General features: G+C 38.1%; 2 protein-coding genes across 8 annotated transcripts in view; one reads left to right on the forward strand and one right to left on the reverse strand.

Moving 5' to 3' along the window:
• Positions 1 to 11,983, forward strand: part of Dnajc21 (DnaJ heat shock protein family (Hsp40) member C21) — a 106,493-nt gene extending 94,510 nt beyond the window's left edge. For 4 of the 6 annotated variants that reach the window (XR_015442224.1, XR_015442220.1, XM_087189285.1 and 1 more), the window contains one exon: positions 8,962 to 11,983. Coding sequence is in view for 1 of the 6 variants with exons in the window: in XM_087189287.1 (XP_087045413.1) it covers positions 8,962 to 8,984 (23 nt within the window). In the remaining 5 variants the exon portion in view is untranslated. The remainder of the gene's footprint in view (positions 1 to 8,961) is intronic. The other 2 variants (XR_015442221.1, XR_015442226.1) reach the window with 1 other exon arrangement.
• Positions 1 to 21,410, reverse strand: part of Agxt2 (alanine--glyoxylate aminotransferase 2) — a 47,810-nt gene extending 26,400 nt beyond the window's left edge. The window contains exons 1-7 of one of the 2 annotated variants that reach the window (XM_004848636.4): positions 21,032 to 21,405; positions 13,597 to 13,682; positions 12,398 to 12,582; positions 9,088 to 9,211; positions 7,748 to 7,842; positions 6,493 to 6,586; positions 5,752 to 5,845 (exon numbers count right to left, since the gene is read on the reverse strand). In XM_004848636.4, the coding sequence (XP_004848693.2) occupies positions 5,752 to 5,845; positions 6,493 to 6,586; positions 7,748 to 7,842; positions 9,088 to 9,211; positions 12,398 to 12,582; positions 13,597 to 13,682; positions 21,032 to 21,119 (766 nt within the window). In that variant the 5' untranslated portion in view covers positions 21,120 to 21,405. Of the gene's footprint in view, positions 1 to 5,751; positions 5,846 to 6,492; positions 6,587 to 7,747; positions 7,843 to 9,087; positions 9,212 to 12,397; positions 12,583 to 13,596; positions 13,683 to 21,031 lie in introns of both variants that reach the window. The other variant, XM_013073515.3, reaches the window with a different exon arrangement.
• Between the last annotated feature and the right edge of the window lie 324 nt (positions 21,411 to 21,734).

The following is a 21,734-nucleotide window of genomic DNA, read 5'->3' on the forward strand; positions in this document are numbered from 1 at the left end:
GAACTCGGGACCTTGAGCTTACGAGGCAGGCGGCGGAACCACTGAGCTAAATCCCGGCCCAAATTTTGGTTATTCTTGACTATAGGTTGTTTATTTTCCTTGGAATTTCGTGTGTGAGACTCTTTGAGTCCTAGAATGAGGTAGATTCCTCCAGAGTCTATTCATGTCTGCAACTTTCAAACACAGTGCATTTGTAGCCTAAGCTTGAGGCATATATATATATATATATATTTTCATATATATATATATATATTCATATATATATATTCATATATATATATATATTCATATATATATATATATTCATATATATTCTATTGTATCTCATGGTGGTTCAGATGTTTTGGTAGTTATTCCTCCCAGGTCCCCTTCACTTCCATTCAGCATGAGAATCCTTGCAGATTTCTTGCACATGGTGAGTTGCTGCTGGGACATTTATATCTATTTGACCATGGCTAAGGGTGTGGGCTCTTGGGGATTCCAGCTCTGTTGAAGAGGAGGCTTCCTTATGAACTTTTCTTTGGCTCTGCCCTGGACTTTGTCATTTCTTTCCTGCACCCCAAGAACTATAAAAACTGAGGCCCAAGTTTACCAGATTTGACAAATGCCCTCAGGCCAAAAGCGGCTACACTGCTTTAATGACCTCTTTAGGTTTTTGAGAATTGTTTTATTTTTGTTTACTTATGTTTTTTAGAAATCCATAGTTTTTTGTTTAAAACATTTGTAAAAATTTAAAGTTTAGAAACAGGGTATGGGTGAGGAAAATTTAAAATAGGATTTCAAGTTAGTAGTTCCCTGTGTTTCTAGAATAGTTTCGAATTTTGAAAATGACCTTTTAAGCCCACTTTTTCCCTCTTGTGGGTTGTTTTGACAGGTATATTAGAGAAACTTTTGAATTATAGGGACATTTTTTTCTGAAGAATGGAGTGTATTGTTTGGATTTCTGGGGGCATTTATTTCATTCTTTAAAAGGATCCATTCTATTTTTCAGTAATTTTCATTGTTATAAAAAATTTTGAAAGTGTAGAAAAAAATCTCTCCTCAATAAAGAATTTTCTTTTCTCGAAATAATAACTTGGCTTTGGTTATTGATGTGTTTTCAAATTCTTTTTGATAAAATGTGGGAAAGAGTAATCCTTGAGTTTCCTAGGTCTTGATAATTTTAGTTAAATTGTTGCTACTTTCATTAGTGGGATATTTCTTTTTAGTTAATATACAGAAAGGTTTAAAAGTAATGTACCTGAGCTTAGTTGTATAGAATTAAACTGATTTTTCAAGGAATGAACTTTAAATACCATAGATAAGTTCAGACTCTTATGTGAAATACTTTTACTTGTAGTAATCAACCATTATTTGATTTTCAGGGATTTGTGAGAATTCTTACTTTTTTGTATCAATACTTTAAAGAGGATGTGTTTCATATTTTATCTAGGAGTTTTGGTTGTTTACAGCTGGAGATAACATACGCTGTCATATTAATGCTACCAACTGTTGTCCATCCAGCTCAAGTATCATACTAGTAACCGTTTTTGCATTCACATCCTGCTTCAAGATGGTAAAAGTGTTTTTGCTGTTGGTGATGGATGCTACCCTATCTGTTAGACTCCCTACATAAATAGACATCTTGTGGGTGAAAGAGGACACAAGGAAGGGGAAGATTGCTCAGAAGGGTTGTCTAAGCTCAGAAGCTATCTGTGTGTGTGCGTGTGTGTGTGTGTGTGTGTGTGTGTCTGTGTGATCACTGAAGGTGGGAACCACCAAGGAAGCAGAAAGGGCAAGAGAGGAATTCTTCCACTCTTGGAATACTAAAGATCCCAGATCCATTGAATTCACAAATGATTGAATTTTCAGAATTTTTATGATTTATAATTTAATTCAAAAGAGCACTATAGCATCTCTGAACTTAAACCCAAATCTATGGCCAGAAGAAAGAACACAGAGGGAGATGTGAATGGGATAGAAGCCCTCTGACCCTATGACAGTGAAAACAGTCTGGATGGGAGAGAATCACCATCCACTATGGGATCCTTTCCCTAGAGGTTTGAACATAGCTTGTCTCCTGAAGGCTAGAGATACGGAAGAGAATCCACCAGCAATCTCCATCATAGCTAAAGCAAAAATACACTTTATACTTCAGCTCTTCATTCTGAAGAAAAATACTACCTGGCCCCAAATGTGATATTTTGGCAACTCAATTGACATCTATCTGATATCTTTGGTTAGTTGGAGATTGGAGGTTAGGTGCACGAAAAGGAAGAGTGACAGGAATATTAAACTCAGAAAAGTATGTTTTTAGAATCACTTATATTGTTTTGATGGATGGGATACCATAGACAAATCTATGCTTCTAGAGAGTGAAATTCTCTATTAGAAAAGGAAGAGAAAATGGCATTGGATAACCCTAAAGGATGGATCAAAAGATATTGAAAAGACATAATTTGGAGATTAAGCAAGCCCTTTTGTAGCTACAAAAATCAAAGATTAGAGTAAAATCAATCCAAAGGCTTAAATCTGGGTACAGCCATACCAAAGGAAGGTTTTGCTTGAGCCTGTGCTAGATATTTCATGGCTTTCCCTTCCATGTGCCCACATGTTCAGTGATAAGAGGCTTGTCATTATACTCATCTCTGTATTTCATACTTGCTTCAGAGGCTGATTGCTGTGACTCCAGGTTAGGCAGCCTCTGGAGAGAGACTTGGTACATTAGTGTCTCCATGGTAACTTCAAGAGGATGTGTACATTATCACAGTGTGGCTATGGCAGTCTATTTTAGTTGGTGATACAGAAAGAGCAGAATGAGGTACCTAAAAAGATCAACATTTTTTAAGGAAAAGAAAACTTATTCCCAAAGGAGAATGGTACAATCAACAGCAGGACTGGAACATTATGGGGGGAGTGGGGATTGAGAGGTGAATTTCATATAGGTTGTATCTGAAAGTCAGGGCTTGGAAGGAACCTCTGGAGAGAAAAACTCCTGGGAAAGTAGACATAGTGTGATAACAGCTACCACATTAAAACAAAAACTATATTAGGCTTACAAAATAGCCTCCTGCCCTCGAGTTCGATTCCCAGTACCAAAAACAAACAAACAAACAAAAAATACCCAAACAAAATAGCCTCCTGCCTATTCTGGGATTTGATAACATAACTCTGAAATGAAAATATTCCTAATATGGTTGGAACCTGTATGCATACAGTGGACAGGCTGAGAGGAATTTAGAACTGGAGTCTTCTATACTCAAAGTACTCAATATGTTGATATGGATCTGTGAATTCACCAATTTGACAACAAAGACCAAACACTCTCAGATCCAAATGGAGGAGGCTGGGGTCCCTTTTTGTATTCCAACCTATTTGAAGATATGATATCAATCTTGTCTCTTGAAGATACAGTGGAGTACTACTCTGTCATAAAGGAGAATAAACTTGAGATGGTTTTAGTTAAATGGATACACCTTGAGAACATAATTTTAAGTGAAATAAATATGATACACATGTTTATATATTGCATTGTTTCTCTTGTGTGAGAAACCCAAAGAGTAAATAAGGACCAAAATTGGCCAATTTTGTGGAAGAAAATATTCAAATCGAAAGGGGAACAAGGGAATGGAAGAGGGAAGGAAAAAGAGGGAATAGAGATTTTTAAAAAGAATGGAAGGAAAACAATAGAAACAATGTTTTGTAAAGGGAGAAGGGAAGGAGGATTGAGGGGAAGGGAGGGGAATAGGTAAAAAGAATCAAGGTATATGATGTACAGGTGCAAATTTCCCATGATGAATATGCTCATTATGTATGTCAAAAGTGTACCAATATGAAAAAAAAAGTGTACCAATATGATTAATTACAAAGAAAAAAAAAGAGTTAACCACTTAACAATTTATCCCAAGCATCACTTGGGCAGCGGTGTTTGTTTACATACTGTCCTGAGAATCACTTGGGCAGGTGTCATTTCAACCAGTTGATTCTTGTATTGAATGAATTTGATAAAATTGTCCTTTTTATATTTCCTGTTATCTTATAAAAATTAGTGAAAAAATATGCAATTTTTGTTCATCCTGTATTTAAATAATCAGACTGGTAAGTGGTTAAGAAAACAGCAGACTCTGTATACATCAAAGACAGCAGGTCAGAGAGGCAGAAATATATGCTTCCCACCATCATTTAGCCTTTAGATATGACTAGAGAGATGACCATGAGGTCTGGCGTTTTCAAGTTTTTAAGCCCTCAAAACAGGAGGGTGCAGAGAAGGGAAGAGAGAGAGAGACAGACAGAGAGAAAGAGAGACGGACAAACATATGGCTGTGTAGTGGGGAGGAAATGAATAGCTCTTGAGCATTCTGTCTACTAGACTCTGTGCTGGTGGTTTTGCACACAGACATCATATAGTTAAGTAAAAATTAAATTTAAATTGCTATTAACTTCCTTCCTCTGCAAATATGTTTGTATGCCCTATATCATACAGTGTGATGAGAGTTAGAGTGGGGGGGATAGGTATTGCTAACTTTATTTTACAGGAGAAAACTGAAGCAAATGATGGTGCTTTTGTCCTAGGTGAACCCTGGCAGTACTGGAAGTGGAATTGAGATTTCTTGACTTCACGCACTTCCTCCAGCATGGCCAGAAGAGCAAAAGTTGTTCTTCAGCTTGGCTTTGGCTTGTTGAGGCATCAGTGTGAATGAGGGCAGCCACAGGTGTTGGCTTTAGAGTCAGAACACCCGGGATCAAATTCTAGTTCTCTCATTTCCTATATGTGGACCTTAGTTTCCTTGTCTCTAAAATGCAAAGTTTGAATTATAGCTTTGGACTTCATTGTGGTTTTAAATCCTGTGACCAGGATATTTTGTCTTGTTCCAGTGCTCATTCTTCCATCCTCCTACCTCCATTTACCACAATTCCACATGAATTTGAAGACTGTGGTGACTGTGACTCTTTTATTCAAGGATGATTCTTAAGACTTCTGCCTTGCATTCCTCCTCTCGACCTGGTGACTCAAGCTATTCCTTTAAAGATCTTTTGGCTACAGCAGTTTGTTCTTCAGAACCACTCAGGAGCACTTCTTGAAAAGGTCCTGTATTATGGTGACAAATATGAGACAGGGCTTGCTGACAACCAAAGTGAAAATTATGTTTCTATGGCATGTCTTCCTTCCTTCATGTTGAGAAGGACAAAAAATACAAATAAAAATGTGACTAATAAAATAAAAAATTTCCATCTGCTTTTAGAACTTTTACAAGAGATGTCACCAGCTTCCAGGAATGGCCTCATGTTTTGACAGATGCTTTTACTTTGGCTGGCATTCTGAGTCCCTGGAGAACTTTTCTTTTTTCTTGACTGGAGTTTTGAATTGTCAAAAGTATTCTTTTTCCTTTTCTCTTGTCCCATTGGGAATTGGTAAATAATCCCATCCACCTCACTTTCTTTTATAATTGAGATTAGAGCTAATGTTAATAGAACTAATAGAGCGCCTTTAATCAATTGTCAGGTGATAGTGGGTTTTAAACCTATCTCCCATAGCTTGAGATACTTTTCCTAATGGCGATAGGGAAGCCTTGGTAGTAAAGCAGTGGTAGGCATGAAAAGTGTTGATTCTATGAGGGGGTCACTTACTAGTTTCTAATTTTGTTTCCTTTGACTTTTCCCTTTCCCTTTTCTCCAAATTTGGTTGTTCCTACGGGGATGGTTCTGCTCTTCTTCTCATTCTTCACCCCTCTTGATTTTCCACTGTCCCCCTTCCTCCCTGCCCCATTGGACCTGGTGCACAGCTGCATTTCCTAATTGTTTGTACTGGAGAATCTCGACAGTGGCTTCCTCCCCAAGGGCCACGGAAAACATCTGGGCACATTGTCTGCAAATGCAAAAAAAGGATTTTGGCAAAATATGAACCCAAGACAGCCAGTTGGGGGGGGTATGTGGTAGCGATCAAGGCAAGAGGGCTTCTGAATTTGATACTGAGATTCTGTCTCCTCACTCTCCCCTCCCTTGGGATGAAAATCTCATATTCTACTTTGAAGAGATTTTTTTTTTCCCTCAGAAACCACTTATATGGGCACTCTTCTAAGAAAACCGATTTAAATGTTAGTCTAGAAACAACTTTCTCAAAGGTTTATTGGATAAGGGGACTTTAAAGAATAAAGATAATTAAATATCTGATTCTGAGGTTGAAAAGATTGATATATGTGAGAACAGAAGGTGAGGACAGTGATGAATTTGTGGATTCAACATTCTCAGAGTCTTAGGTTTACTTGGTTGTACTTAGAAGCAAAGAAGTTTAAAAACTCTATCAATAATTATTACTCAGACTCTGAAGGCCTTTCTAAGAAACAATCTCCCTAAATGGTCTTTAATTAAATTGAGTCAAGTTGATGCTCTGATTAATGACAGGCCTTATATTCATTTCTAATTACAATATCCAGAAAACCTTATCAATTATTCCACGTACCCAGCAGTCCTTCGAGAAACAAGACAATAAACAAACAAAACCTTAAAACTCACTGATTGGCAACCCATCCCACTGGGGAATTCCATCCTGAAGGTGCTTATATTTGTCAAGCCAAGTGTGTAAGGACTGCATCCATGGTAGGCCCCTCTGCAGAGAAAAGAAATGGGAGGATGGAGTCATGTTAATGTCTCTTGGATCACTGGCCTGAGTAGAACATGCACAAAAGAATCTAGGAAGGCTACAGAGGTGAACTAGAACAACATAAACACTGAATTCTGAGAATTTCTAAGAACTCTTCTAAGTCTATATGACATGAATGTACTTATTTATCTTTTCAGATGGTATCTTAGATTTGAAATTGTGAAAGGAGTTTTGAAGTCATCTGGCTAAGAACTTTGACTGTAAAACTTGCCCTATATTATTACTTTAAAGGTGTGAACCTCATCTATAAGCAACATGCCAGAAAATATATGTTCAATGACTGCTAGTTTTTGAAGTAGTCACCTTGAAAAGACAAGCATTTGTTCTTGTGATGAAGCTGTTGTCAGTCTCTTTAAATTACTTATAACCACCTTATTTGACTTATAAGAAATACAGGTTTTATTTCTTTTGAACATGAAACAGTCATATTTAGTGTAAATCAGATTAATTAATTTTGACCATTTCACAAATCCAGATCACCTTTAAATGAAGATATACAATTATTTGAAGGATGGTTATATATCTTGAAAGAGGAGACACAACATATGTTAAACTTTGGTAGTACATGACTCCTTCAAATAGAACAATATTTATTTGGATATACATATTCTGGAGTGCTATTTTGGTAAATCATTAATCATAATCCTTTGTTTCATATTTCTTTGATAACAAATATCTCCTTATCCTTTTAATTACTGCATGTGGATTTTATATGGAATGTATGAGTTTAGACTGAAATTATAGCTAGTTAGGTTAAAAAATGGGATTATTCATTCCACCAGTTTTTGCTGTAAGTTACTGCTGTCTTTTATAAAAAATCTTATGAATCTGGTTATCCTTCTGAGTCTTCTAAAACAGGTAACTGTGAAGAAATTCTTAGTTTTCCATTATTTTTAATACTACTATAACTGTCAAGGACTTGTAAAACCAATTTGGATGGGATTATCTAGTTATTAAATTCACTTGACTGCTCTTTCCCTAAAACTTAAAATTAGAAAGATATCCTAGAAAAGCTTCTTTCCTTTTTCAGGCTAAGATTTAAAGATACACATTTAGTATTGGGATAAGTCAATGTCATCAAAATGGATTATTCTAAGGTGTGATTACCTGAAAGAAATGATGTCTGTGTTTTTTGAGTGTGCTCTTGCCATCACCATGGCCAGATCATTGGCTTCTGAGCCACTGTTCACTAAGAAAATGACCTGGAGAGAAAAAGAAGATATATGACCCCCACTTTAATTCCTGATTATTCAATTCATGCAAAATTGCTCAAGATTGTATCTCACTCTCAGAAAGAAAGGGTGGAATCCTTCAGATCAGTTTACCTAGAAGTCCCATTATTTAAGTGTTATATTAATTCTTCAGCTTTTCATTGAGTGGGTGCTATGTGTAAGAAATACAAAAAGAGCTAAGAGGTTGGCTGAGCTGTGAAGAATTTTGGGTTTCATTGTTTTTAACTGTGAAATGCTAAGATAGGAAGACTTGGTGAAGGACACAGTGGTTAATGATTGAATATATCTAAGGTCTTCTAGCTCCTCAATATAGTCCATTCCACCTGCTTCTGAAGGCTTGGAAGGCCTTTGATCCTGCAATCCCAGGGCTCTTCTAGCCTGACTATGTTGTGTGTGTACCTTGAAAAAAATACAAGTGAGCAAATAAAAAGTGCAGCTCAGCCTAGATGAAAGAATGGGAAGAACTGAAGGGAACCAAGTCCCCAGACAGGGGCTGGGAAGCATGTGTTTATGACTTCTGACCACCCTACTTCTACTATTTCATGAACATCTGGGTCTGAACATAGATTGCTGCTATTCCAAGTTTCTCTATATATCCTAGATAATATAGTAAATAGAGTCCTAGATAATATAGATGCTAGAGTACAACAATAGCTAACTTCAGGTACTGGACACTATTACAGATTCTTCAAAAATATTAATTCATTTAATGCTTAAATGCCAATTTTGGTCAACAGTTTTACAACTCGATTCAGTTTAAAAATTCAATCATTTCAGGTGCATAAAATATCTATTTAACAAAAATATCTAAGTGCATTTTAGATTAATGTTAATTATTAAAAAATGGCTCTGTTCTTTGTAAAAGAAGAAATGCAAATAACTTTGCAGAGAAGCTAAGGAGAAAAGATGTGAAAATTTCTGGGGACATAGATGTGAAGACCAAGGGAACTGGGGCTGCTGGAAAGTGATTTTGGCAAAGGTTTGATAACAAGAGTCACCAAGGAAAGAAGATCAGAGAAGATGCAAGTGAATATTGGCTTGTTTCATCAGCAGCTCATAAATTCTTTTCTTTTGCTTGCTTGCTTCCAGATGTGGCCAACAGCTCACCATGACAAGTGTTCAATGGACTGACTGAATTCGCTGCCCATATTCCTGCTTCTTTGGGTAAATCCCTTGGAATCCTGAGACTATCTTTTTGAGTTGAGAGCACCATACCTTTAGGGGCTCAGGAAGAAGGGCCGAGAGCTCCTCTGCATATTTGTGTATTGGAGGGTGGAAGAAGAGAGAACTCGTGTGCCACAGGCGTCCAAGCTGTTTTTGTGCCACCGCGTTTACCTTCCTGGATAAGTAGGAGAGCAGGGTCACCCACACTGTCCCCGGGCATATCCTTCCAACACACATTCTAGCCACTAAACTCAGGCATACGGTGATTTCTCAAAGTCTCAAGCTGCAGGTTTCATCTGCAGCAAAGAAAAAACTCCTCTGGCCACTAGGGGTGTCCAGCAATGGTGTGTCTTGCCTCAAAAGGTAATGAATTTTTCATTGCTCAAAGAAGGCTAAAGGATTGTGTGCTTGGGATTTTAGACAAGAAATTTCTTGTTTAGGAGGGAGTTTGGGCTTAGAATTTCTTCTACTTAATTTTTTTTAAACAATCATTTGAGCATTTTAGAAATAAGTATGACTTAGTGGTAAGCCTGAGTATCTTCCCCTTTTATTTTTCTGAAGAACTGTAGAGCCATCAAATACATGTGCACATGACCAAGAGCTTTTCCTCCAAAGGATCCCATTACCTGGTTCTGAGCAGTGGTCAGTGTTGAAGAATGTCTTGTAATGATGAAACCACACTGTTTGAAGGACTGAGCCAACTCTACAGAAAGTTCATACTGAGGGAAAGCAGGAACTAAATGTAGATAAATATGTGGGCCCCTCTAGGAAGACCAGGAAAGGGATGGTAAGGTGTTTCACCTTCATCTAAAAAATAGCAATTGCTAAAGTTCGTTTTACCCTAATTCTGTGTTTTAATAATATCTGCTACTCCAAATCAATCAGTTTGGGGCTGGGGATTTAGCTCAGTGGTTCCGCTGCCTGCCTCAAAAGTGCAAGCACCCGAGTTCGATCCCCGGTACCAAAAAAAACAAAAACAAAAACAAATAAATCAGTTCAGTGCTTGAACAATTTTGAATAATTAATCTGGTAGTCAAGATCAAACAGATGACTTTACTTGGGACTTGTTAATACTTTTAATAGGTTAATGTACACCATTTCTCTCCAGAAAGAAGATAGAGTTTAAAATATTTCCTAAACTTATTTTCTCAAGCGATTCTTCTTCATGGAACTGTCCTTGTGATCAGTGTTCCAGGAATCTCACTGTAGAAATTTCGGAGAGTCAGTGCACTCTTAAAAAGAAGAAATACTTGACAAAAGTACTGTTTAGAAAAAAAAAATTCTGAGAGCCAGTGAAACCTAAAATGGAGCAGGGATTACTGCTAATATGGAGGCCAGCTAGATTGGTGTCTTAGTCACTTTCTTCATCACCAAGACACAACACCCAACACCCACAAATTGAAGGAGGAGGGGTTTATTTTGGCTCATAGTTTAGTGGATGGTTGGCTAGCTCCAAGGGAGGAATGGCATGATGAAAGGGCCCAGCTGAGGAAAACATGCTCAATTCATGTCAGGCAGGAAGCAGAGAGATTGCAGTAGTTGGAGAGTGAGATGTACCTTTCAGGTTACCCCCTCAGTGACCCACCTCTCACCAGGCCCCACCTCCTATCAGCACATTTAGCTCTGAATTCATTTGTGGATTAATGCACTGATAATAAGTACAATGCCCCATAATCCAATCACTTCCCAAATGAGTTAAAGAGGCTTTGAGGGGACATTCCAGATCAAAACCATAACAGTGGGCACAGTGGCCTCACAATGGGAAGAAGATCTCCCAGAACACTAGAGTTGATGGGAATAAGGGGAGAAGAGCCAGTAGGAGAGGCATTTCTGTGGAGGGAGAACTGTCCATGACATCGAGTTGGCTATGGGGAATGAAATGTAGGGAAGCTTCAAAGATGAATTCAGTAGTCTTGCCTGGATCACTGGGAAAACCCTAAGAATGGTTGAGAAATACTGCTGTTGTCTAGTTCCCAGTTGCTTCACAGAGCAGGTAGTTCACATGTGACCCTTAAATAAATGAATATGTTAATTAAAAAGCTTTGTGTGGATTTAACCTTGGAAATGTTAAATTTGAGCTGATGGTGGAATATGAAAAGTGAGAGATATCCTATACGGTAGCAGAGAATCTGGGGCATCTTGAGGTCTGCTATGACCTCATTTGATTCATTATTATAGCTTGGTTAGGCACCAAGGCTGAAGAGTTGAGTGAGGAAGTTGAAAATGCAATAACTAAGTAGGCAGGGGTAAGAATGAGGTGGGTCCAGTTCTGTGGTGGGGGGAACTAAGAGATGAAAGAAGTAAAGAGGGAAGAGCAGAGAATTAAGAACAGAACCAGGGACACCAATTTTGGGTCAGATGGAAATCAAGAGAAACACAAAGGTCATGAAAGCCAAGGACACAAATGGTCAACTATCAGAGACAATGCCGACATTATTGGGAGGATTGAACGAAAGTGTTTAAAATTGTTCTCTATTCCATTTTCTCTACTTCTTTTAAGTATGTTTATGTTATGTTTTAAATTGTATCTGAAATTTATTTTGGATGCTTCTTGGGACCTTGTATGGGACTGATGCTTCCTGAAGACGGAAGGACAAAGAGAAGGAAATGGAGAAGGTGAGCCCGAGTCTACAGGGACAACTCATTCCTCAACTACTGACACCTGCTGAAAGAGAAGATCTTTTGCCTCCTCCTTTGATATGAGAGCCTAATCCTATAAAATTTATTTTAGACTCACTGCTTTTTCCTTGTGACTTAATATGTTTTATTGGCCAAACTGTTAAGGGTAAGTCATATCAGATATTAAAATGAAAGGGCCACACAGAACCCAAAAGGGCCGTAGAAGAACCTGCTGAAAACATGTGTGGGGGAGTTGATGATTAAGGCTTCAGACAGCCTCAAGATTAATTGCTCCATACATTTCCAAATAAATTTCCAGCTAAAAGTACATCTGTCTCTTATTAGCATTTCTTTCCTCACCTATCAACCAGAGTCCATGAAGAGCTCACACTAGAGCTTCTCATCTTTCATCATCCCTCATCCTACACTCTTTTCTCCATGTTTCTCTGAAAGCCCCTTGCTTTTCTCTTCCTCCGTTACTAGTGAAAAACACCAAGAAACACTCCAAGCACACAGTATATGCCACTCAGCATGTGCAGTGAGAATGGGCAGAGCTTGTGATGTCAGAAAACAAAGGGCAGTGTCAAGAGTTGTTACCCAGAAGCGTGTTTGGGAGTATGGCAGCTACAATCTGTAATAGGTATTTTTCAACTAGGGTAAGCAAATGAAGGGTTCTGAGTTAGTCACGTGTTCTTTTACATAGTCTTCTGAATGAAAACCCCTGGATTGGAAGGATACTCACGGGTGGCAGTGACCAACACTGACAGTGACAATCCCGGAAAAGAAATCCAGGTATCTGTTTCCCTCGGAATCAAATAGCCATTCCATGTGTCCCTGGTGGAGCATCAGGGGCTTCTGGAAATATGCTGCTGCCACAGGAGAAAGGTGTTTCCTGTGGATCTCCAGTGCATGGTCGTAGGCAAGGGACTGCAGATAGACAAAATTAAAATCTCTTACTTATCACCACAGTGCTGATGGGATCATCAGCAGGTCAGTTTAACAGTGCCTGGTGAGCGGAGCCCAGAGGCATGAAGGATCACATATGGGTGTATTTACCCAACATCCTTCTTAGAAGCTCCTGACTCCTTTCTTTTTAGTAGGCAAAATTATGATTTGTGGGTTTTGATCCTTTTCTAGAGAAAACATGAGAAAGGGACTGGAATTTTTATCTGTCAATGGAAAGATTTGGCTTTGAATTGGTTTTACCTTTAAAAAACGAAGGGAGTGCTGGGGATTTAGCTCAGTGATGCTGCACCTGCCTTGCAAGCACAAGGTCCTGAGTTCAATCTCTGGTACCACAAAAAAAAAAAAAAAAAATGAAGGGGGCTTTGGAAGTAACATTTTTGTTCCTATTTTTGAAAGTAAAAAATAAATGAAGCGCCAGTGGTGTTTATAGTTTTGATTATAAAACTTTTTTCTTGTATCTCTCTTCTTTGTGGGTCTATAATTTCAGACCTATGAGTATTGTGTAGAGTAAAAGGTAAAAGTGTGTGCACGTGTGTGTGTTCATGTGTGTATGTGTGTGAGAAAGCACACAATCATTATTAGTCTGACAGCAAAAAGATAACTTTATAAATTTTAGTGAAGGACTCTAGAAGGTCAGATTATGTATTGCCATATCAATTAGTTAAAAGAAGGAGACTTAAAAAAAGGAAATGTGTGCCATTGCATGTGTGATGTATCTATCTCTGCAATATATCAATATCTGCCTGCCTGTCTGTCTATCTTTTGTACTCCCACACATATACATCAATTGGTACACTGGTAATAAATTGTGTGGAATGTTTTCAGAAATTCCCAAGGATTTAAAGGATAGAATATCTGGGATGGCACAGCTTAGTGGCAAGCAGAGGCAGTTGTAGGTATTTCTTGTGTCAAAACTGATTGAGACCTTCTGTGGGAAAGCACTTCTTTGGATTTTCTTGAATCCCTGAGTTTTACCTCATATCTTTCAGGAGAGAAGTCACATGGAGGCATTCTGGGTTTTGTCTGAAGATCAAGCTTGATTACAGATGTCCAGAAAGCACCTATTGGAAGTAAGGTTAAGTAGGGTTAAGATAGTCCCCTAAACATGACATAAGTCTGTTTGTGACCATCACCTATAGTTCCACAAACAAAGGTTCTTAGACATTTTTGTTTCTTAATTTTTAAAAAAATTACTTAAATCATAATTTAGTTTTGATTTAAAAACTGAGATATCCCAATAAAGATTTCCTAGAGGAGAGAAAGAAAAGGCAGTTCCTGTTGAATTTAGTCCAAAAGCCATGGAGGATGCTGTGCTGGGGCAAGACCTGGTTTTCCCACCACAGTGGTTCACAAGCTAGGGAAGCTCAGGTCAGGAGCCCCTCAGTGCTGCCCCCTATCCATATTTACTGTGATTCTCTCTTCATTTGGCAAAAGTATGTCAATGCAGTATATTGTGGGAATCATTGTTAATAAAGGTGCTTTCTAGGCTCTGTGCTACCTAATGCCTGAATACAGGTCTGTGGACCATTAATCATGGAGTTAAATGGCCTTTGACTCCTTTTGTAGGAAATGAAAAGAGACAGTATTAACAAATACCTGGAAACAGAGCTGGATGACGGCTCTCCCCACCAGTTTCCCAACACAAGACCAAATAAGCTAAACCAAAGGAAGCATCAAATGTTTGAAGCTGGGAGAGAATCTAGATGGTCTGGAGGATCAAAGTGCTCATTTTATAGATAAAACTTATATGGTAATTTTTTTTAAGCTTACCAAGCTAGTTAGCTAAAGAATAGGAATGCAACTTCAAATTTCTAACTCTTAGCCTAGTACTCTTTTTTATCATCCATGGGCATCTCCACCTTTCCTGCCAGCACAGATTATGACCTCTCGGCAGCAGTAGGATGGGATAATGAATCAGAAATATCAGAACTGGAAGAGGTGTCTAGAGCCTTCATGAGTACTCTTGGAAAAGAATGCTCCTAATTTTAAAGATTCGAGGTCAACATCAAGATAATTTTACAGGTGGAAAGAGCTGAGGAAGTGATGCCTCTTATTCAGCACAAAAGGAGAATGTATGAATGAAATGTGGGTGTCTGTGTGGCTATGAGGTCATATCCCTAGGAAACTCAATGAACAATTGTATTTTTAAATGAAGCTGAAAAGTAACAACTCTAAACTCATTTTCTTTCAAAGACATCCCATTAACTTTTCTGCTGTAAATGATCACTAATGTAATTAATTTGATCTTACTTTAAAAGCAAATGGTTTGGGGTATTCATCATAGAAATGACAAAAAAAGATAGCTTAAGTTTTCTGAGAATTTCACCTGTAGAAAAGCTTTTCATTGTGCCTCTCTGCATTAATTACTCTTTTGTGATGGAAAAAACTTTTTGAGTGTTTCCGAGAATTGAAAATCTCTTTGCTTCATCAGACTCATTTTGCTATCTATAAAATTGGAGTTGCTCACTGTGAAGGCTATCAGGTCTCTTGTCTTCTAGGTTATAGGAATTATGAGAGTTGGCTGGAGAGAGAAGAGAGTTGGAGAAAAAGCCTTCATAAAGAAAACCCTGAATTTTAAATGGAAAGGCAGTTTCATTCATTCATTCATTCATTCATTCCCAGAGAGATAAGAGTATAATGAAGGAGTGAAGACCTTAAATGTAATACATAAAATCATGCCTGAAGGAAGAAAGGAAAAAAAGAAGAAAGGAAGACGGAAGGACAGAAGAGAGAAAAGAATAGAGACAGATAGTAAGCAAGCAGAAATATAGAATTTATCAGTAAGTGAAATAAATCAATATAATACCTGAAAATTATTTTTCTTGTCTTAACACTCCTCTCAATAAACAAATAATAGAATTAATAATGATAATCAACAGAGATGAAAAAAATATATACTTTGGCTTTCATTTTTTTGCCAGAAAAATTAAAATCTAAACATCTAGATAATTGCATGTATTGTTTATTCAAAATAGGCAATGTTTTGAGGATGACATAAAAGTTCATGGCTAATAAAACTTCTTAGGTTCTTGAAAATTATTTGTGTTCATATATGGGTGTGTGGATGTATGTTTGTATTGAGTGTAAGGAAGGGAAATGATAGCTGAGATTTGGTTTAGTAAAGCTGAATTCCAGAATTATTTCTGAATAAGTTTTTTAAAATATTTCTTTATATTGTTTTAATTGATCTGATAATTGCTTTTTAAGACTAAACACAAATGACAACTACTGTTTTCATCCAATTCACCAATTTCCACTTCAATTCACATGGAAAATTCAAGACATTAAAAGGGAATTCAATTCAGAGAACATACCACTGTTGTATAATAAATGCCAAGTGGGTAACTGGGTTTAATTTTCAGCTTCCTAATTCTTACAGAGTTCTGCAGCAGACAAACCACTTTAGCTTCGTTTTCTTCCCCCATAGTCATAATATCAAAAAGGGAAAAACTGGCAAAATGAGAGAGAAAAATCAACTTTTGTGGATCTTTGGAAATTTTCAGGGGAATTCTCTTAGTAATGATAAAAATTTTTCCAACATCTACGATCAATAGAGAAGGGATATTTATTAAGGGCCTCCTCATCCTCTAAAGTAAAAAAAAATAGAAAATACTTGAAAACACACAATGCACATGGTGCAATTTATTAAAATGCTAATTATGACTTATTTTTGTATAGCATCTTAGTATTCTTCAAATACACTTGTCATGTTCACCATCCCATCTGAGACTTTAGATAGTCAACAAGTTAGGAAAGGAAGATTTTATCATTCTTTTACCTTGGAGGTAAGACAACAACATTGAATGTGAAGCCTTGGCCATTTGAAGGACACTTACAGATAGCACTGAGAGTTTGAGATACAGACTTCTGCAGAGGCCTCTTGAAACTGTGTTGGGGTTTGGAGATGGCATTGTTTGATTAGAGCAGAATTGTATTAAGTGCTCCCTCTGTGCAGCAGTTTCCATCTCTGAGACTGAAGGGCATAAACTGTCTTACAGCTGCAGGACACTCTTTGGTGGTGCACTATATCATGCAATCCCTGCCAAGATCTATAACAACCTCCTCGCCCGCAACCTACTGTGTGTGGTCTGAGCAAAAGGATATTACCAGATGTCTGCCTCACATCAGTCATTATAGAGAGCAATATAGTTATTCCTGAAAAACACTAAAAAGAGAACTAGTATAATATCCAGCTCTCCCTCTTCAGCATATTAAAATCAGCATATCAAAAAGATGCCTGTACTCTCATTTTCACTGTGGCACTAATACCACTGTCTCAGTTACTTTTCTCATTGCTGAGACAAAATACCTGATGCCCAAAGTTAAAGGAGGAAAGGTTTATTTAACCCGTAGTTTGTAGAGGTTTCAGTTCATAGTTGGCTGGCTCTAAGGAAGGGTGGCATGGCAGAGGGGCATTGTAGAGAAGAAAGAATTCATGGCAGACAGAAGGCAAGTAGCGGTGAAGTAGTGAAGAAGCAGTAAGTGACCATAGACAGTAGCCCTCCTTCTGTCGATTATATTCTATCCAGGCTACAGGTAGGTAGCACTCACATCCAGGGAGGGCCTTCCCATTATGCACTTCCAGAACTATGCCAAAACAATCTGTGGACTAATTTAGTAATCACACACCTGTGATCCTAGCATCATATATTTAATCCCGGCATCACATACTCTATATCCAGCCACCTCTGAAAAGCACCACCTATGACCTCATGAGGCTGGGGGGGGGGGCATCTAGACACAAGCCATCACAGCTACCATAGATGAGATATGGATTCAACAGAAGTGTTCATTGGAAGATGAAAGGATAAAGAAAAGTTCATATATATATGACTATATAAATATTATTCAGATATAAAAATAGTAAAATCCTATCTTTGCAGCAGAATGATTGGAACTTAAGCTAGACACAGAAAAACAAATAGTGCATGTTATTTCTCATATGTGGAAACTAAAAGAGTTGATATGAAAGAAAGGAATATATTAATGATTACAAGAGAATGGGAAGGTAGTGGTGGAGAATAGAGTGAGATTAGATAAAAGGTACCAAAGTACAGTCAGATAGAAGGAATAAATTCTAGTGTTATATAGCATAGTAAGGTTATTGTGTTTTACAATAACCCAGTATATATTTTATAAAGAATGACAAGAGAGGAGTTCACAGGCTCTAAACACACAGAAATGATAAAAAGATGGAAATGTTGATTATCCCAATAGATTATGTATTCCAGGACCATATACAATTAGTGTAAATTAAAAAATAAAAGTACAAATTAAAAGAGCTGAAAGCAAGCAAACTTTCTAGGCATCAAGGCTAGCCCACTCTTTTGAAGTCACTTGCTGTCACCATCAACCCAACTCTATCACGCTCAGAGGTAGGAGAGGAATGGTAAAGGGGCTGATTGTAGAGCATTGTACCTTGCTTTTTAAAATTACTGGTGCTTACAGAATATTTTCCTCCTTTCTGAGCATAAGACTCTGAGTATAATTCTAACTTCTTCAGAGAAAATACATTTAAGTTTTGGCAAAAAACCTACGACTGAGGGGAAAGAGAAATCCTAACAGGATTAGGAGACAATTAGCAAATAGGGCATGGCAGAATTTCTGAGTTTGGAGTCAGAAAGATTTGGCTTTGAATTCCAGGTTGTCACTTCTATGTATCTGCCTTTGATCACATTTTAAAATTATGCTTTAGTTTTCTGTCTCCTAATCTGTGAAATGTGATATGATTCACTACAAGATGGACTGAGGATGTAAGGAAATGTGTTTAAAGCACCAGGCATGTATTAAGTTTAATAAAATTTAATTAAGTAGGAGGGAAAGGAAGGAGGCAGAAAAGGGAAAGATAAGGAGAAAAATGAAGACAAAATTGATCATGGTGGGGAACAGACAAAGGCCTCCTAGCCCTGTTTAGGGTTTATGAGCACCAGATCCCATTCTGGCACATAAACATGTAGACAGACAGCTGCTTAAGTTCATGTTTACTAACTAGAACGAAATTTGTGATAAGGTGGTGGAGTTCTAGGGAAATAAACACCATGTGAAAATCACCAACACACAAGATATAATTCATGAAGCCCAAGCTATTTGGCTGTCCCAGGTCTCTTTTTTCTGTTCCTGCTGCAAGAGCCTGAGCAAAATGGGGGAGCCTGGAGTATAGAACTGGCTTGGAGGACTCTGGGAAAATCACTGTGCTGTCAGAGACTCCTTGAGTGTGATTGAGGGGATGGTCCCCCTTATCCTAGTGGCATGATGGAAATTTGTGAAGACATTTTATATCATTTTCAGTAGTCATCCCTGATTTTAATACTTTATTTTGACTTATTTTCCTTTGATTTTTTTCTTGACATTACAGCTAGATACCATTGTTATGGTTTGTGTTTAGATGACCCCCAAAGCCTCATGTGGTCATAGGTGGGGCTTTCAGAGGTGGGTGGATCTAGAGCATGTGGTGCAATGCTAGTTTCAAGGACACTAGGATTAAGTATGTGAGTGCTTGACAAAGGATCCAACCATCCTCACTGGAGGAAAGATAGCCTCTTTAATAAATGGTGTTGGAAAAACTGGATTTTAACTTGCCAAAGATTAAAACTAGACCCCTATCTTTCATCATGCACAAACCTAAAATCAAAGTGGATTAAAGATCTAAATATTAAAAAAGAAACACTAAACTTGCTGAAAGATAAGTTAGGTAGAACTTTTGAAGACATTGGCATAGGAAAAACCTTTATGAACAAATCCTCAGTAGTACAGGAAATAGCACAAAGAATCAACAATTGGGATCTCATCTTATTAAAAAGCTTCTGCACTGCAAGAGAAACCACCAACAGAGCTAAGAGACAACCGACAATGTGGGAAAATATTTTTACCAGCTGTTCCCCAGACAAAGGTCTACTATCTAGAATATATCAAGAAATCAAAAAAAAATCAGAACCCCCAAATATAAAGACCCAATTCAAAAACGGGCATCTCAAATGAACAGACATTTCTCAGACAAAGAAGTAAAAGCAGGAAATAAACATTTGAAAAAATGTTCAACATCACTGGTCATTCGAGATGCAGATAAAAACAACACTGGGATTCCACCTCACCCCAGTAAGAATGGCTGCTATCAAGAAATCAACCAACACCAAATGCTGGTGGGGTTGTGGGGAGAAAGGAACCCTTTTTCACTGTTAGTGGGAGTGAAAACTGGTGCAACCAATGTGGAAATCAATATGGGGATACCTCAAACAACTAGGATTAGAAGTCCCATTTGTCCCAGCTATTCCCTTGCTGGGTATCTACCCAAAAGAATTGAAAGTATCATACCACAGTGATATACGCTCACCCATGTTTATAGTGGCACAGTTTGTAATAGCTAAAATTTGGAAATAGCCCAAATGCCTATCAACTGAAGATTGGATAAAGAAGATGTGGTTTTCCTATAAAATGGAATACTACTCAGCCATAAAGAAGGAGAATCTAGAGACATTTATAGCTAAGTTGATGCACATTGATGCCATACTCTTAAGTGAAATAAATAGACCACACACATGTAAATGCTGAATAGTTTCTCTGGTGTGAAAAACTGAAAGTTTAAATAAGGATCAAAATGTATAATTGATATTGTGAAATAGGAAGAAAAGGTCTAAAGGAGTAGGGGAAGTGGGAGTGGTAGGGAAAAGAAAAAATATGAGAAAAGGAAAAAAATGGAAACAACGTCTTTGTAAATAGGGAAGGGAGGAGGGTGTGAATGGAGGGCAGGGGAAGGGGGAAAAAAATAAGAACCAAGATACATCATGTAAAGGAACAAGTTCCCAATGATGAATGTAACTATTGTATACCTAAAATGTACCAATAAACTTAATAAAAAAAAAGTATGTGAGTGCTACCTAACCTAAGTAGCCCAGATAAAATAAAAGGGGCAGAAAGACGCTGTTAAGGTCCCTTGATTTTTTTTCTACTTTTTGCCCACCATGAACTGTTTCTCCTCTGCCATGCCTGTCTGCCACACTACCCTGCTTTAGAGCCAGCCAATTATGGACTAAAACAAACTGCAAACTGTGAGCTAAATAAACCTTTCCTCCTTTAAATTTAGGTGATGAGTATTTTTGTCTCAGCAATGAGAAAAATGACAAAGACAAGTACGTTCCTTAAAATTTGACATTGTGTAATAGTTGGCTTTAATTATCTATGAATTTCATTTCAGAGCAAAGGGAGCATTACAAAATATTGGCTATGAAACAGGGGCATTGGATCCGCCAGGGTGAGAAATAATCACTGTGTTACATGCTCCTAATCCTGATCTAAGACCTCATGCTGATCTAATTATCTTACATTCCTAAATCCCAGGTAACAAACTCCAGAGGTTAGGCCTGCCTCTCTTGCTGACCCTCTGCTGACCCATGTCTCTCTGGTTTCCACTCACGGTTCAGGGAGGGACACATCTTGAGGATCCTAGGAGAAGAGGTCTCCAGGTGAAAGGCTCTCTGCACTTGTCTCCACACTAGAGTCATCTCTCCCAGGTCAGACGTGAACTCCTGTGGCAGCAGATCAGTGAGAGAATGGGCTCCAAGTGCTCACTGACTAGCTGTACTTTGAGATTAGGCAATAGAGGAGGCTCTCGCAGGGCAGTTCTGGACTGGTGACAGTCAGTCACCTCTGGCAACCCCCAGAGCTTGAGAAGGGAGAGAAACGGAGAGAAAAGTGAGAGAGAGGGAGGAAAGCAGTGAGTAAAGAAGAGATGGAAAGGAAGCTGAGAGAGGGGTGGGAGAAAGTAGGAAAGAGAGCCAGGAGGAAGGATGGGAGGGGAGGCATGGGGCAAAGCAAAGGTCACTTGGACTAGATTTGTTAGTCTTTACTCCATCAGAGCCTCCACAGGGATGAGGTGGTGGGGGTGGTGATAGGTGTGTGTGAAGGATTAGGATTTGTTTAAAGGGGTCAGAGGTTGAGAAACCAATAAGAGAGCCAGAGAACAATGTGCATAAAATAAATAAAAAGAGAAAATGGTTTGGAGGTCTTAGAGAAAAGAAGAGGAAAAATGAGGAAGGAGGCATTTAAACAGGAAGGAGAAGAGAGCACTGAACATCCAGGAGAAGACTTGGACATCATGGATGAAAAGGTTGATGAGA

Source organism: Heterocephalus glaber, unplaced genomic scaffold, assembly GCF_053883595.1.
Source record: "Heterocephalus glaber isolate CG9 unplaced genomic scaffold, H.glaber_assembly_v1.0 deba00001538, whole genome shotgun sequence".
NCBI lineage: Eukaryota > Metazoa > Chordata > Mammalia > Rodentia > Bathyergidae > Heterocephalus > Heterocephalus glaber.